The sequence below is a fragment of the Myotis brandtii genome, unplaced genomic scaffold (assembly GCF_000412655.1).
Source record: "Myotis brandtii unplaced genomic scaffold, ASM41265v1 scaffold199, whole genome shotgun sequence".
NCBI lineage: Eukaryota > Metazoa > Chordata > Mammalia > Chiroptera > Vespertilionidae > Myotis > Myotis brandtii.
In genome coordinates, this window is record NW_005357414.1 from 1,073,186 (window position 1) to 1,090,070 (window position 16,885).

The following is a 16,885-nucleotide window of genomic DNA, read 5'->3' on the forward strand; positions in this document are numbered from 1 at the left end:
GATCAACTGCGCAATCTAGATATGTGCCCTGATCAGGAATCAAACCCATAACCTTGCAGTGTAAGGGACAATGCTCCAACCAACTGAGCCACGCCAATGTTCAACGCTCTTATCAGATACTTTCATAGATGGTTTCTGCCCTTATTCAAAGTTTTCAGAGTGTCCGTGGCATCTCTTTGCTGTTCCTGACTTGAGTGTACACTTTAGTATACAGCTGAAGAGGGTGCCCAGAGGCCAGCAGAAAAAACTTAACTCACAGATAGTCAACCAGGAGAAACCTTTCTTAATAGGGGACTGAGGAATGAGGAGGGTGGAGTGGAATGGGGAATATCAGGAGGTGGTACCTTTATTCCTGGAAGCTGAAATCCAAGTTTAGATTAAACTTTAAATGATCCATAGTTGAGGGAGTTGACCAGTTTCTTGTGTGTCTCCCAACCATTTGGCATACCACGCATATGACTAAGCTGACATCTAGCTTTTGGCACTGATGTTGATTTGGTATTATCATTCCCCTTAAAAACAAATCAAAGAGCATTCAGAAATGTCAAGTTAATTTGGATAGATCATTTGAGCAAATATATGCACACAAAGGAGTATCATAGATGTTTTCTAAGTATAAGTGATGTCAGGGACGTTAACCAAGGCCGTCTTTCAGCCCATTCCCTAGGCCTCTGTTGGTAACACTGAGCTAGATAGACCATGATCCTGACCCAAAATGGAAAAATCTATGTTCCCTTAATTGCCTAAGAGATTCATATCTGTCCAAGTTCTTCCTCCTCATGAAGGTCCACTTCTCATGTGGCGCTTGGTGGATCCACTTTAGTTTGTGGGCCAGTGTTCTACAGAACTATGGATTCTGTCATCTTGTGGACTTAAATTAAAGGCCATGTGCTCCTTTGTGATTTGGTGGCTGTTATAGAAGCAGCCTAAACTGACACAGTGAAATATGTGTGTAACTTCTATCTCTATAACAATATTCTTGTTGATTTTCCAATTTTGATGAGTATATGTGTTACAAACAGATAGATAAATGCAAAAGTTCACTTCTAGGTATGCAAGCCAGTGACAGAATTCTTCTTGCTTCCTGATTCTAGAAGAACTTCCAGGCCAAAGCTTTGATAGCAAAGGCTACTTTTGTGGAGAAGAAACAATGCCCGTGTATGAGTCTGTGTTCATGGAGGATGGGGAGACAACCAGAAAAATAGCATTGGAGACAGAGAGACCACCGCAGGTAGAGGTCCATGTTTGGACAATTCAAAAGGGTAAGCAAAACAACATTAATTTGTCTTTGGTGGTTTGCTTTTGTTTTTGTTTTGTTTTGTGTGTGTGTGTGTGTGTGTGTGTGTGTGTGTGTGTTTTATAAAGGGGCTACAGGGAAGGAGGGGAAGCCTCACCATAATTTTGCTTCAACCTGTTTCTCCTTTTGGGACAGAAGAATTCCTGATTGCTTAGAAACTAACATATGACTAATACAGTTATTATGGCCTTTAACTTTAACGTTGGCCTGGGCTAAAAAAGAAAAAGTAAGTATTTACCCTTGGGATTTGTTGTCTTTCTCATACAACAAGGCTAGAGGATTGTTTCTCAACCCTGGCTGCACATCAGAATAATCTGGGAGAAAAAATTTTAAAATACCAAATGCCTGGGCCTAACCGGAGAGATTCTGACTAAGTGGTTGGGAGTGGGGCCTGAGCTTAAGTGTTTTATAAAGCTCCACAGGTGATTCTAGTATATAGTTAAGGTTACAAACTATCAAACTATAGTCTATGGTTCTTTCCAACATGAAACTCCACAAACATGAAACTTTATTCATTTGGTAAGAAGCAAAGTCTCTTGAATCATGCTTCGTACTCTGGAGTAAGACAAATTGAAAACATGATCCCTGCCCTCAGGTTTATAGTTTCACTGGAGGAACAATCCCAGTCATGATGTCCAATTTCTTTTTTTGATTATTCACATTACCATAGCAAGCCACATTGTGCTCACTGTAATTCAGATTATCTCATAGATAAAAGATAAGTGCTGAACTAGTCTGGTCAAGTTTTCTAGGAATCCAAAGGTAGAGGTGAGATTTCAATTGAAAAATTATAAACATCTTTTTTCTACTGGCACCTGCATAAGTCTCAAGAGTACTCAAACTTTAGTATGTTTCAGTGTCATGCAAGGAGGTGGTTTATAATGCAGCTGCTTGGCCCCATCCATGAAATGCTACTTCAGTAGTCTTGGGTAGCTTCTAAAGTTTTGAGTTTTTCAGCAATAGGCAGGTGATTCTAATGCAGATGGCACTTGGACCATACTTGGAGAAATAACTGCTCTAGTATTTGTGGGGCTTTTTCTCTCCCTTTTCACAACCACCTTTCTTTCTTAAAAGAAAGAGTTCCTCCCTACCCCTTAAATATATTCTAGAACACACATATGTTTCTTGTCCATGTTTATTTTTGCTCTATACCTAGAAATGTTGATTTTCAGTCCCTAACTCCATAGCTCTTCTGTAGCTGGCCACCTAGGACTACGCACTGTTATGTTGGCTTCCCTAGCAGTGGGCCCACTATTCATGTAAAATCTCACACCCCACGGAGCTGTATGGATGTTTTTCAACTTGCTAGTGTAGCATCTAAATAACCTTGTTCATAGTACAGGTGGTCACGGTGTGTGCATGATCATGGGCAGAGAAATACCCAGGCTTCATTTCCATTGCTCCCTGTAGACCTCTTGGGGATTAGTCAAGTGAGCTGGTAACATGTTGCTCCTTAACTGCACGGTAATTTTCAGTAGTGTACATGTTATTTTGATAAAAGCAATTCAGTCAATGTTGAGACAATGGAACCCCTTATTTTAACTCTCCCCACTTTTATAAGAGAAAGCTAAAGGAGCTGTGAATATTCCCCAAAGGAAAATACACTTTTTGGTATGTTGAAGATCAGGAATGGCTTCTCCATTTACACAAACAACATGTTTGCAGTCCCACTGCTGGTTGTCACTGCTTAGCCAAGAGGGCAGCCCAGTGGTTTTAGCAGGGGCATTGTCTACCCAGACTTGGGGCAAGGACAGAATTTCTAATACTGCCCATGTCTGATTCCATGTGGCTTTCCCTAGGACGGTGTCCCATGATCAGCAGCACCATTTCCCTTATCTCCATCCTCTAGAGAACCAGGAGGAAGCCAGTGAAACAAGGAAACAAATGGAGTTAATTATAACCCTAGAGCCATCCAAGTTCTGGTTAAGCACATTACACAGCCGAGCTCAATACTCCTAAGCCTCAGTAATGAGATGATATGCTTAGCCCAAGCAGAAAAAGGGGCTGGTGGTTCCAGATAGAGAGAGCCTGATCACCTGCCCAACATTTTTGCTTGGCTCCAGGCATCCTACAGCATTTCCATATTGAGAAAATCTCCAAGAGGATGTTTGAGGAGCTCCATCACTTCAAGCTTGTGACCAGGACAACCCTGAGTAAGTGGTACCTCTCTTTCTTTACTCCTCCCTGGAAAACACATCCAGTTTTCAATGGAGCACAGCTCCAAATAAAGTCTTTCTGCGTTCTTAATGAGCATTAGTTATGCTCAATATCAACATCAGATGATGTTTTATCTCTCCTCTGGGTAACTTAGCAGGGAAAGGGGTGTCTGGATGTGAGTGAACTGAAGATCTTGGACCTTGTGCATACAAATCCAGATGTATTAAGCATAAGCTACCTCAGATAAAGGTTTCCTGAACAACTTTAATGAAACTGATAAACCCAGAGTTTCAAGATGGTTAGAGAACTCTCACAGGATTCCAGATCTGATGTATTTATGGAGACTTCACATCTGGAAGGGTATGTCCTCTAGTGTTGGGGATGAGAGACAGAGAAAATTATTCCTGTATTGTATCAAAGATGTGTTTGGCTCTTTGGAACTGCCCCTGGGTGTTAATGTTGCTTTAAAAGCATTCAGGCACTGAGGCATACTTGTAGCTCTCCCAGTTTCTACACTAGATGGAGCCTAGGGACAAGATACTGCTAGACACTGGGGGCGGAGGGAGGGGGTGGGAAGCACTTCTGAAGGAATAAAAGACAAAATTTCTATCCACAGGGAATTCTAATGGGCGAGACAGAACATGAAAATGCTTTCACTATGAATTCGTATACTTCTGAGGAATTAAATACCTAAGTGCTCAGGGGAATCTGCAAGGAACAATGATATGAGAGCCAGGTGGGCTTATTTGAGGAAGGCTTCAGGAGGAGGTGTGCTTTGAAAGAGAAGGGTGTGGCTGGGCAACAGGTCAGGGAATCAGTCCAGGAATAGAGTGAAGCCGAAGAGAAGACTCAGACAGGAGCAAACAAGAAGTGTAGGTGTGGGTGGGTGGGTGTGGGTGAGGAACAATTACAAAGACCACATAGGGTGCACAGAAATATGAGAAGAGTTGGAGACAGGAAGTAGTTAGAGGACCTGAAGGAAACCAGTGAGAAGTTCAGATATAAGGCAAGTAGCATTGGTAGTTGCTCTATACCAGGGGTCCTCAAACTACGGCCCGCGGGCCACATGCAAATACAAATATTGTATTTGTTCCTGTTTTGTTTTTTTACTTCAAAATAAGATATGTGCAGTGTGCATAGGAATTTGTTCATAGTTTTTTTTAAACTATAGTCCGGCCCTCCAACAGTCTGAGGGACAGTGAACTGGCCCCCTGTTTAAAAAGTTTCAGGACCCCTGACTTAAATTTGTTCAAGTTGTTTTTTAAACTATAGTCCGGCCCTCCAACGGTCTGAGGGACAGTGAACTGGCCCCCTGTTTAAAAAGTTTGAGGACCCCTGCTCTATACTTACAAACAGTATAGTGATATCAAAATGGTGTTTTGGAAGGATATTTCTTAGCTTTCATATGGATTTATTAAGCACCTACTTTAGTAAGGCCAGATTCTGTAGAGTCCAATATGCCATGCTAAGAATTTGGACTTGATCTCCAGACCAGTGTACCCCAGTGATGGTTTTTAAGCAAGTAAAGGATATATTCAAATCTGTTTTATAGAGAGAAGCAGTTGTTGTGTGGAGTGAAAGTTGGACTGTTAGTGAAAGAGCTGGTGATAGTCTTAATTAGAAAGTGATTATACAGTATTAAGTATGTTAGACAGAGAGCAGAAGTCACTGTGAGAGACAGCTCTGAGATTAAATAATCAAGAACAGTATCAAAGAGAGAAATGAGCGTGGAAAGACTCCAATATTAACAACTTTATTGACTGGGTGAATTAGTAATACCATTCACCAATGGGAACCTCTGACAATATGAGTTTGGTGGAAAGAAATGAGTTTCACTTAAAACATCTTTGCCTTAAGAGCCATCTGATTAGAGTTATTCAATAAGCCGCTGGAAATAGGGTTGATGAGATCAGTTGTTTGTTCTTCAGGAGACTGATAGACAATGAACTGGGCAGTAGGAGAATTAAAATGGAAGAGTTGGGATTTCTTATGAGTAAGGAATAAAGGACCCATAGTCTAGGATCCCATGATCAGTTATGTGACTTTTGAAATTACCAATTAATTTAAAAGAACATGTTTCTGTTTATACTGTGAACAAGACACTGTGCTATGCACTGGAGGTCTTGAAAGGTTATTTAAACTTTCCACTAATAACAGTTAGGATTTGAGGTGTGTAATAGATGTGGACGGTGTGTGCTTCAGACTCTGTGCAGCTGAGGAAAGTGAGGAATGAGAGGATCCTGCAGAGTAATCTGGGGACAAAGAACAATCCTGACCCCTTTATAAAATGTGTCTCTCAGATCCTGGCACACAGTAAGGCTTTAGTGAAAGCTGGTTACTTGCCCAAACTTTCTCCCATTTTTCCTTCTACCTTGCCATTGAGTCAGATAAAATAGGAACATAGTAACAGAGAAATTGAGTCTGCAAAGAAGGGGGTCGTGTGTGTGTGTGTGTGTGTGTGTGTGTGTGTGTGTGTGTGTTGGTGGTGGTGGTGGTGGTGGGTTTTTTTGTGGCTAGTGAAAAAAAAAGAGGTTCAACACAGCTTCGGAATTAAAAGGAGCTTGCTAACTTTGGACTAGGAGTTCTCCAGGTGTGACACCATGAGTGCAGGAATAAAAAGAAAACCGAAGAGGCTATCCCAGATGGGCAGTTGGTATGTATGCTGTTGGACAGGGCAAGATGATAACAGGAAAAGGAAGATCTTGTCACTCTCAAGGACCAGGAAAGTTAGAAAAGGAATGAGCCAGAGATCTGAGGTAGTTTCCAGTTTTGAGCACAGAGTGTGCACTCAAAAATGTTTGTTCAGCATGACAGAATATGGGATAGAGAAATTGGCAAGGATACTTTGGAAGTGTGGACAGTTCCATGGAGAGGTGAAAACAGGGAATACAGCCATGTTTACCTGGAGCAGAATGGGATCACATGTGGGATGTGAAAATGGAACTCTATAAGGAACCATAGGAAGGGATTGAGGGGTGCTAAAGAGGGGGTGAGGACAGGCTGCAAGCATAGCAGAAAGCTTTTATAGAGAGAATCAGTTGTTGTGTGGAGTTAAAAAAATTAACTACACACACACACATACACACACACAGAGTTTTAACAAAGGATAGCAGGAATAGAGAAAAGGGCAGTAAATAACCAAGTAACCCAAACCAACATTTGGGCCCCCCAAAGTAATCAAAGCAAAGCCCCAATAATGTAACAGGTAGTATGTTCCAAACTTTGACCTGGTGCCAAGTGAACCACCTATATAGTAACAACCTGATAGTGGGGCATTTTGCGAATGCTAAATACACTGTAAAAATTCCAAGAATAATACTTAAATTTTACTCTTGAGGAGTCAGTTATGTGTTATTCTTGGGATTCTTACAAATGCTGTGTGTCAAAATGAAAATTCCATGGTCAACTTTCCATATCTGCCCCCAGAAAAGTGTTTTGGGGGCTACTTTGCTGAAACCACATGACTGTATCCCCTGGTAGGTTAATGTGTGAGTGGGGAAGTATGGGGGATATTGATTATACTCCTAATTAGCTCTGCTCATTTATTACATTTCCAAGCCACTTTGTGTTTATCTTTTAGGCCAGTGGAAGATATTCACCGAAGGAGAAGCTCAGATCAGCCAGATGTGTTCAAGTCGTGTGTGCAGAACAGAGCTTGAAGATTTGGTCAAGGTTTTGTACCTGGAAAGGTCTGAAAAGGGCCACTGTTAGACGAGACAGCATTGGATAGGGTAAAGCAAGAAAACTCAAGCTGCAGCTGGACTGCAGGCTTATTTTGCTTAAGTCAACAGTGCTCTAAAATACAAACTCAAATGCAGTTAATTATTCACGCTATGCACAGCATAACTTGCTCCTTTATGTGGAGTGGTGTGTCACCCCTTAACCATCTTCTCCAAAGAGATTGGAAGAGTCTTGAATTATTTGTAGGAAGAAGAGAGATGAAACACCATAACTCTGTTCTAGTTTCTTGGAGAATCACATTTCTTTACAGGTTAAAGAGTAAACAAAACCCCAGGGTTTCTAGCCAGAAAGTTATTCAATGAAAGAAAGAGAAAGGAATCACTTCTTAGTAGGGGTTCTGTAATACAGATAAAAATATTTGTATGAAATTATACTCCTTGAATTTTAGAATGTCTTGTGTGTTTTTAAAAAATTAACCACACACACACACATACACACACACACACACACACACACACACACACACACACACACACTCTAAACTACAGCCTTCATTATGAGGCAACACCAGCATAGACTCTCTCCTCCTTTTCTTGAACTGGCTTCCAAGTAGCTTGACAGTTGTTAGAACCCAGAAGGATAAATAAGGAACTGTGAGCAAAAGGCTATGCCCTTGGGCCTATGGTAAGTTTTTTGAAGTCACCAACTATGGTAGCAGGTTGCAAAATAAGAATACCATGTCATGGCTGCATGCACTTCGAAGTGGTAAATAACTTTTCCCTAATGATACCACTTCCCTTTTCTCCCTGAATGTACTGGGCCTTCATGAAGAAGTTGGAATTGGGTACCCTTTTCAGAAACTGAATCCATATAAGATAAGTAATTGTTGAATAAAGGAGTTGACGCCTCTTTGTGTTTTCAAGTCAGTAAAACTCACCAAATAATAGTGCAATACTCACTAATTTTCCTGAGACCATAGTTCTCTAATTCAAAAATGTAGGTGAAATTATTAAATCCTAGAAGCTCCTTGAAAAGGCAGTTTCTATTATCCAATTTCAGTTGATTTCTACTTTACAAAGGGTCTCAGTCTTCATGAGGTTCTGAGTGTCAGCTTTTTAGTTAGGAGGATTATTGCTTATTTGGGGAGATGGTAATTCTAAACAGATCTTTTCCTAAACCTTCCTGCCATTCTAATCTCAGCCATCAAGCATGGATTTGAATCATGAATCCTAGAGAAGGCTGGTCCAAAAATGTCTATTTGCACCCCAATACAAGAGCATAAGTTATCCATTCTGAGGCCTGGCTTTAGAAATTATTTTTGTGGGAAAACTATAAATTCTCCATAGCAAAGATGTCAAGCCTGCCTTTTAGATTTATCTCCTCTGAAGAGCATGAATGAATTCTAGTGAGTATTTAAAAATATTAAGGACTCAGAAAGCCAATATTTCTTATTATATAATCATAGGTGAGAGCAACATTTTTTCTTAGAATGTTTGACACCAATAGGGACAAATGAAAAAAAGTTTAGTCTGTATGGCAACTTGCACTAGGAGTCTGTTTTTATAAAAGAGCATAAAAGAGCACGAGGCAGGTGTTTCATGGCCAGACCTTCATGGGACAACTTCTCACAGCCCCTTACACACATTCTCCTCAGGAAAGGGAGGTAACACATCAGGGCTGAAAGGCATGGAGCCTTATTGGAGAGAGGGTGTTAAATTGCTGCTGTCTCCCTCCCAGAGGTGGCAGTATTTCCATAGTGTGGAAAGAAGTAACTGATCCTGAAGCAAAGTGGTGATTTCCCCTTCTTGATGATTCACCCCAAAGCCTTCCCACCCAGGTGTTCTCTGAAAGCTCAACCTTCAGAGAACACCCAGAGAGTTTCCCTAGATAGATTCCTACCCCCAGGTGATAGGACACACCTTTACAAAATGCTGTGTGAAGTAGGAACTAGGGAACTGTGCTGGGCCAACATAGAAACCCTCCAGTGTTTGATGTTGTGTAGGGAGTAGGACATAGGAAGAAGAGGCCAAATGCCTGTAGTTAGTAGATAGGAATGGATGTGGTTCTTCTTGTGTATTTATTTGTATTATAAACACTTGGAACAACAAAGACCATAAGTACTATTTAGCAGTTGTAGTCATTTTATAGTTAACTCATGTAAACAATTAAGAGTAACATAACAGTATTATCCTTTGACTCTTCCCACAGGACATGTACCTAAATATGGTACTTATTTATGTAGTCACTGTATTTCTGGATTTTTAAATTAATAAAATGTTAATTTTGAAAAGTCATGTGTGATAATGCTGTGTAAGTGATTGACTCTCTGGACAATGCTGATTTTAGACTGGGTAACAGGTGATGGGTAGGTAAGCCAGGCTGTTTCTCATTCAGGTTCACACACACACACACACACACACACACACACACACACTATATCATAATGGCTAAGAGAAGGAACTTTGTAATCAGACTACCTGAATTTTTAATTTATAAAAATTAAATTGTCAATTTCCCCAACTATAAAATTGGGGATAATAGTGGTACCATTCCCTTTTGCCTGCAATCTTACAGTGAGGGTTAGTTTAGTTAATGCATGTAAAGTTAATAGAATGGTGTCTGGTGCACAGTGAGCATTCATTTTTGACCATGGATGTTCAAAATGTCATGGCACTGAAAATGGCCATTGATTTCTGGCTTCCCTTTAGGCCAAGACATTTAAGAGACTGGGGACAGAAGGCCATTGACTTGGATTTCAAGAGGGCCTCAATTTTAGGCTGCTCCTCAGTGGTAGATTTGTATAGGGAGCAGGGTGAGAGTTTTGTCACATATGTTGATCCAAACTCTAGTCCCTCAAACCCCTAATACCAACCAGAAGCCAAGATATAAAAAAGGTGAAATGTCAGATAACATAAGGACAGTAAAATATGCATTGGTGTTAGCAACACAGAAGTCATTAGTGGTGGAACATTGGGGCAGTGTAGAATAGCTATGGTACATCTTACAATAATTTTTATCTATGAGAGAGAGAGAGAGAGAGAGAGAGAGAGAGAGAGAGAGAGAATAATTAGACTCCAACATGGTGTATATGGTGCCTTCACAAAATGGACAATACAAGAGAATTGGGGCCTGGATTCAAGGCAATGTAGATAAGAGGAGCTCTGAGTTGCCTCCAAGTATAAGCAGTCCCTGATCTAGGAATGAAGTATTGGCCAAATATTTAGAATCGAGCATGCATTTTCTTATGGAAACATCATTCTATCTGATGCTCAGATTCCCAGTCTAAGTTATATATAGTGTTAATCAGTACCTTCTTAAACTCGGATCTGGGGGCAAGAGCAGGGTGTGAGAAGAGAGGAGTGAGCAGTGAGTTTCCTTTCACTTTTCTGGGTGGGTGGGGTGGGTGGGAGGGGATCAGGAGTAGGCTCTTGGCAAAACGTCAAAGAAGACAAAGTTTGAACTTGACAGGGGTGGGAGGCAGGAGTAGGCTCTTGGCAAAACGTCAAAGAAGACAAAGTTTGAACTTGACAGCTTCCTCTCTCCATTTCATCATGCACTCTTCTGGTCCCTAGTACTGTCATTCCACCCTTTACATCCAGCTATTCCAGACCCAGGCCTGCCTTGCTCCACAAAGAACCTCAGACTCTGCCGTTAATGACCTCACTCAACAATCAGAAACTGAATCCCTTCAGGGCAGCTGTCTGGGGCTTAGAAGGAAGCAAGTTTAGTGAATAAATGAGAGTTGCTTAACCCTCAGATACCGTTTCACATTTAAACACTTTATTACTCTTTATTGCCCTCAAAATGAATTTCCCAGTTACAAAATTACAGGCAGAGGGCTGGAGTGAGTGAAAACCTTCTGACAAGGAAGGCAATAGGAGGGAATTGTGCATATGTTGGGGTGGGGTGGAGTTTGATATTTGTGGGGTTGGGGAAAGTAGGCTGCACAAACTAAGCAAGCCATACCTACCTTTCCTGCCTGAGTATCTGCCGTCCCTACCTCCACATAAATAGCGCTAATGTCCTGCTTTGCCATTCCTGCTTTTCCAGGTTCCTCCTTCTTTTATGTCTGAACCTGGTACTTATCTAAAATGTCCAGGTTTGCATTTGTTTATAGTAGGAACTAGCAGCTCTCATGACAGCAGAGGCCTTGTGAAGGGGGTGAGGCTACTTGTCTAATAGTGTTGTGGAGAAATACCTGTGCAGCTGTCCATTGGCAATCACTTGGCCTTGGCCCTGTGCCAGCCCTAGGAGGGAGCATCAGAAATAAATTCAGAAACTCAAGATTGTATTCATATAAGTAGATGGTTTCAGCAGGAGGTAATGACAGAGAAAAGAAACACTGGAGAAGGGCTGTAGCTATTTTCAGTCCTGCAATCATCACCAAAATTGATAATAAATTCAGAAGTTTGCAGACAAACCTAATGATGAGTCCACTCCCATCAGGAAACCAGAAGACAAGGAGTTAATACTTATAAACAATTCACATTTATTTCCCTTTCTTCCTGTTTCCTTCATCTCTTAGTTTCCTTATCTGTAGAGTGGGAATAAGAATAGTCCCTACCTCATAGGGTCCCTGTAAGACTTAAATGAGATAATATAAAGTGGTAATGATGGTGGCCCATAACAAGTACAAAGTAAATTCCATTTTTTAAATTAGGTGAGCCATTTGTTCTTGAACTTTAGTAATTCAAAGTAAGGGGAAGGCATGCTTGGGTTATTTCAGTCACAAAATGGAACCTGAGCCTGGTTTTGAAGGAAGTGCCAACCTGACATAGCTAAAAAGGAGAAAACTTGTGGGATCCTGGTATAGAAAAGAACAAGGGATGTCCCACAGAACTTCAGCCAGGATTAGCAAGAATAAAATTTACATGTCAAGGAAATTAGAAATGAAACTACCCTCTAGAAGCAAGGAGTTGTGGCCGATGCATTTAGTTTTAAAATGTAATCACATGGCTGGCCACATTTTTTTGTTCTGAAAAACAATCAGAGTATTGTTGTTTACTGTGATTTCAATAAAAGTCCACAGTGTGAAACGTTTCAGGGCTATTTCCAATGTACATTTACTTATAGGCTGTAGTAACCAGAAGGCTTCCGTTCATTCATTCATTTATGGAACACTTACACAGGGCCAAGTACCATGTGTGCTTGGTTTTTGAATTCCAATGATAAACAAGATAGACCTGGTATCTGCCTACACAGAGGTTATAATCTCCCAGGGAATACAGACACTGAACAAAGTAATTTCAAGAGTGATAGGTGGTATTAAAGGGCAAGTCCAAGGTGCTAGGAGAGTGTAGATCATGAGAATGTGTCCTCATCATAAAAGGACAAGGAAGATTACCCTGAGGAAATGACATTAAATATGAGGCTTAAAGTAGACTTAGAATAAGGGGGAGAGATCAACCAAAGGACTTGTATGCATGCATATAAGCCTAACCAACGAACACAGACACCAGGGGAATGAGGGCATGAGTGGGAGGGTGGGAGGCAATGGGGGGGGGAGGACACATATGTAATACCTTAATCAATGGAAAAAATAAAGTAGACTTACAAGGAAAACGTACAGTGACTTCAGTTGTTTCAAATATTTTGTTTGAAAACAGTTTTACTGCTTTAAAAGAGTTTGAACAAATGTTGGCCTAAAGAACTGATTCTTTTGGTAACTTCTGTTACAATTATAGATGCTCCTGGTAGGGACAGCTGGGTACCCACTGTAACTCTTCCTTTATAACAAAATTTCACCAAGGAAAATACAGAGGAGAGCCCTATAGCTATGGAATACACTACAGAGAAATTTTTATAAAGGAAATTTTTTATGAAGTATTTCCTGAAGTATGACTCTACAAAGGGGATGAAGGAACCACTTAGGTGCTGGAGTGGGGGCAGTGGCATATCAAAATGTATTTTATCACTGACATTGTTTAGAAATGCCAGAATGTAATGGTGATAAATATTTGATCAAATTTTATTCGGTTCTATTATAGTTTTGAAATTCTCTGTAGACAATGCACCTATTTATTGATTACACCCTGTATACCTATCCCACCTTCTATCCATCCCCTATCTCCCCCACCCCCATCCACATGCCACTAGGTAGCAGGCAGACAGAGGTTGGAAAAAGGCACAAAAGTTTTCAGCCCAGTTCTCGGGAGCCTTTACTCTGCAATTCTAAGAAAAACAGCTCTCTGGAGTACCTCTTGAGATATGGCCTCTTCTCAAACAACTGAAGTCACTGTACGTTTTCCTTGTTAGTGCCAAGGAAAGTAGCCACTTATGGCCCTGAGGTCATGTCAGGCAGAGAGGAAAATTGAGGCAATCAGCTGGTTGTCAGGCAACTTCTGCTGGGACTGGCCAATTTTTTCCTCAAATGTCTATTTTGCTTTGGCTAGTGCAGACCCAATCTGAGTATAACTATTCTCCTGGATCTGGAACAAATACACAGTCACATGGGGTGGGATTGGAAAGGACCAGATATTAACCCCAAGCCACAGTCAAGGGGATGCCTGGAGCAAGACACAGGCTTGAGAAGGTTCTGATGCAATGCAACAGGAAGGAGGAGGGTATTTGGTTGAAAGGAAAAGGTCATTGTGCATTTGAAGTCAGAGCCGTGGCCTATGGGATACCCTGAAGTTTTGGAAACTGAAGACAAGCTCCAAGAATATTGAGACATTCTGGCAACTTTGGAGAAAGAACCCCTTCAGAAAAACACAAGAAAATTCAAGCTGATTTAATGGCTTTGGATAGAAAGTGGGACTCTGGGTTGGATAGAATTGTGAAGATTTGCAAGTAAATATAGAAGAAGGAGGTTCTGATAAAGAACAAAACCAAGGGAGAAGTTCAAAAGGAAAGGAAGTCTAATGTAGTCTCCTAAAGGTTTGGGGTAGACATTACTATATCCTTGCCCTCCCAACAAAGAATTAGGCAGATTTGGTCTTGGTCACATATTTGGAAGTCCTCCTTCCCTTTTAGTCTCCACCCCTGGTGCTCAGCGCACTCTTGTTTCCCCTTGAGTGTCTTCCAACACTGGAAGAAGCTGGAGAACATTGAGGGTTTGGCTCTTTAGAGTAGTACCAACCAAACGATAATCCATCAAAGTTTGACCACAGTCATAAATACATAAAGAATCCATTTCCCCAAGCACAAATGACACCCCAAAATTTGACCTCTCTAGTCCACTAAACTTGCTTGGGGCCATATCTGATCCCCTCTCTGTTTTTAAAATGGAATTGTGCAATAGCCTACCTTAAATCAATACAATTTATTTGAACTATTGTGTTAATGACTGCTGATAAGCTGATGCCTAGCAAGTGACTTCTTTTGTCAATCAAAACTTTCTCTGGTTATCCTATGATAGTAGTTGTAATAGTAGTTGTATTTTTCATATCTGCTGATTGAGAAAATACATAATGAAAAAAGTTTTTATGAATCCAGTACAAGTTTAGAACATTTTGTGCTTTATTAATCATAACAACAGCCATCAATGTTTTAGAAATATTAATAAATATATGTGTAGGATATATTTATTCAAAATAAAGACAATACCTCATTCACAGGCAGATTTGCAGGTCCCTCACAACAACTTCCTAGTTAACCTGAGGGTTGTGGCCTCAGAGTCAGAAACACTATCTTAACCTCAAGAAATGACTGAAATTGAAAGGTTAATGTATTTTAAAGTTTCATACTAAAGATATTTTTGTGCCAGCAGGGTGGGGTGGAGCCTTTCCCATGTACCTCACAGATGTAATTTTCATAGGAGGTCTGGACAGGGCTAGTTAATAGCTGACAAAGAAAAAATGAAAAAAAATGCTCATGTTTCAGGGAACCACCCTAAATGCTCATTTGCATGACTCCCACAAAGAGCAAGGCTGGAAGAAGCTGGTGGAACATTCAGGGTTTGACATTTGGGAGCAGAGATGGTCAAACAATGTGCCATTGATCATAGTTTGACTACTGTTACAAATACAAAAGAATTCATTTCCCCAAACAGGGATAATATTGCATAATTCTGAATAGACTACAAAGGGTGAATGTTATGGTATGTGAATTATGTCTCAATAAAGTTAATATTAAAAATACTTCACAAATGTCATCAAAAGTATTGACGTCAACACAGTTGCCATATTAAGATCACTATAACTGAGGCCCTTATACCTTTAATATGAATTTAGGCTGTCCTCAGCTCCATAGAAGGCTGACCTTTATTGATGTCATCTATCTGACTGTATATTCTAAGAAGACGATGAGGGAAAACATCAAGTAGAGAAGTGTAGTGCAGTGGTTAAAACACTGATAATGAAATCAGACTTCTTGAGCCCCTGGCATGGCAGTATGAACTTGGGTAAGTCATATCACTTCCCTGAGCCTCTTCTTATTGTTTTTTTTTTCATTGCTTGCTCCTATCTCTTGAAATTGCTTTGAGAAATAAATAAGTTAATGAACACAAAATGCTTAGCATAATACCTAACTGATACAAACTGACCTAAGTCACTTGGTAATGCACAACTATTATTTGGTAATGATAGCTGGCAAAAAAAAAATTGAAGTGGTGAGGTCCAGCTACTCCTCTATGCTCTCACTACCAGATTATAATAAAAACAAAGGCTTAAATAAAATTCTGCCTCATATAGACATTATTCATTAGCAGAGTAGGCACAACATATCATAAAACCTGCTCTGTAAGCTTGATAAAGTTTTATAGTATTGGTTCCCACACATGGTCCTCAGATTTGTTTATATAAATTAGAAAACATAAATATTTCTTTTGGAGTATAATGCATCTCTTCATGGGTCAACACACTGTATGTCACATTTAGGGTACTGCTGGCACTTGAACTTTATCTCTGTTCTTTTAAGAGCTGTGAGCACATCCTTATGAAAGACAAAGCACAAATCCTTTAGTTAGCATCATGCAGTCAAAAATTCTCCTAAATTAATGGCTGAGCATAGGACTCATTCAGGACCAAGTCACTTGTGTCATCCTATTGAGTATAGGGTAAAAGCCTTGGTGGTAAAAGCCTTGCAAAGTTAGGTAGTGTTGTTGGGTGAAGTGTTTTATAAATGAAAATTAGCTCAGTTGTTGATATTATTATTCTGGTCCTTTGTGTCCTTATTAATTTTCTATGGGCTTGTTCTATCAATTGCTGAGAGAGGAGGGTTGAAGTCTCCAACAATAATTGTGGATTTGTCTATTTCTCTTTATTTGTATCACTTTTTCCTCAAATATTTGAAGCCTTATTGCTACATATATACATATTTTAAAGTGTTATATGTTCAGGGAGAACTGACTCCTATATAATAACAAAAATGTCTATTAGTATTTCTGATAATAAGCCTTGCCCTTGGTAGTCAGGGTCAGTCACCTCAGTCAACACCATAACTCTCTTCTTTCCCTGTTGATTCAGAGGCATGAAGAGCCCAAAGTGGCAGGGCACGAGTTTTAACTTTTAATTTAATGGAATAATTGTTGTGTCTTCTAGTGAAAGTATTCCTCCCTCTGGAATTAAGTCCTCTAGGCCAGCAGAACATAAAATTGTGGAACAGGAAGCAAAATTTTTACTATTGGGTCACTACAGGTAATAGTAAGCAGGGTCACTCCCATTTCTATTTATTGATTATTGTACCTGTGAATTCTGGCTGTTGGAGAAACTGCAGCATATTTTGGACATGGATTCAGGGCATGTAAAGCCTCTGGAAAATATTGACACAGCCCTGAAAGATATTTCCACTTAGTGGGTGCTGTAACGCAGT

At 40.2% G+C, this 16,885-nt stretch overlaps 1 protein-coding gene across 4 annotated transcripts in view; it reads left to right on the plus strand.

Moving 5' to 3' along the window:
• CHRDL1 (chordin-like 1) overlaps window positions 1–7,771 on the plus strand; it is a 167,928-nt gene extending 160,157 nt beyond the window's left edge. For all 4 annotated transcript variants that reach the window (XM_005865202.2, XM_014538817.1, XM_005865200.2 and 1 more), the window contains exons 10-12: window positions 1,095–1,262; window positions 3,361–3,450; window positions 7,035–7,771. In XM_005865202.2, the coding sequence (XP_005865264.2) occupies window positions 1,095–1,262; window positions 3,361–3,450; window positions 7,035–7,165 (389 nt within the window). In that variant the 3' untranslated portion in view covers window positions 7,166–7,771. The remainder of the gene's footprint in view (window positions 1–1,094; window positions 1,263–3,360; window positions 3,451–7,034) is intronic.
• Window positions 7,772–16,885: the final 9,114 nt, after the last annotated feature.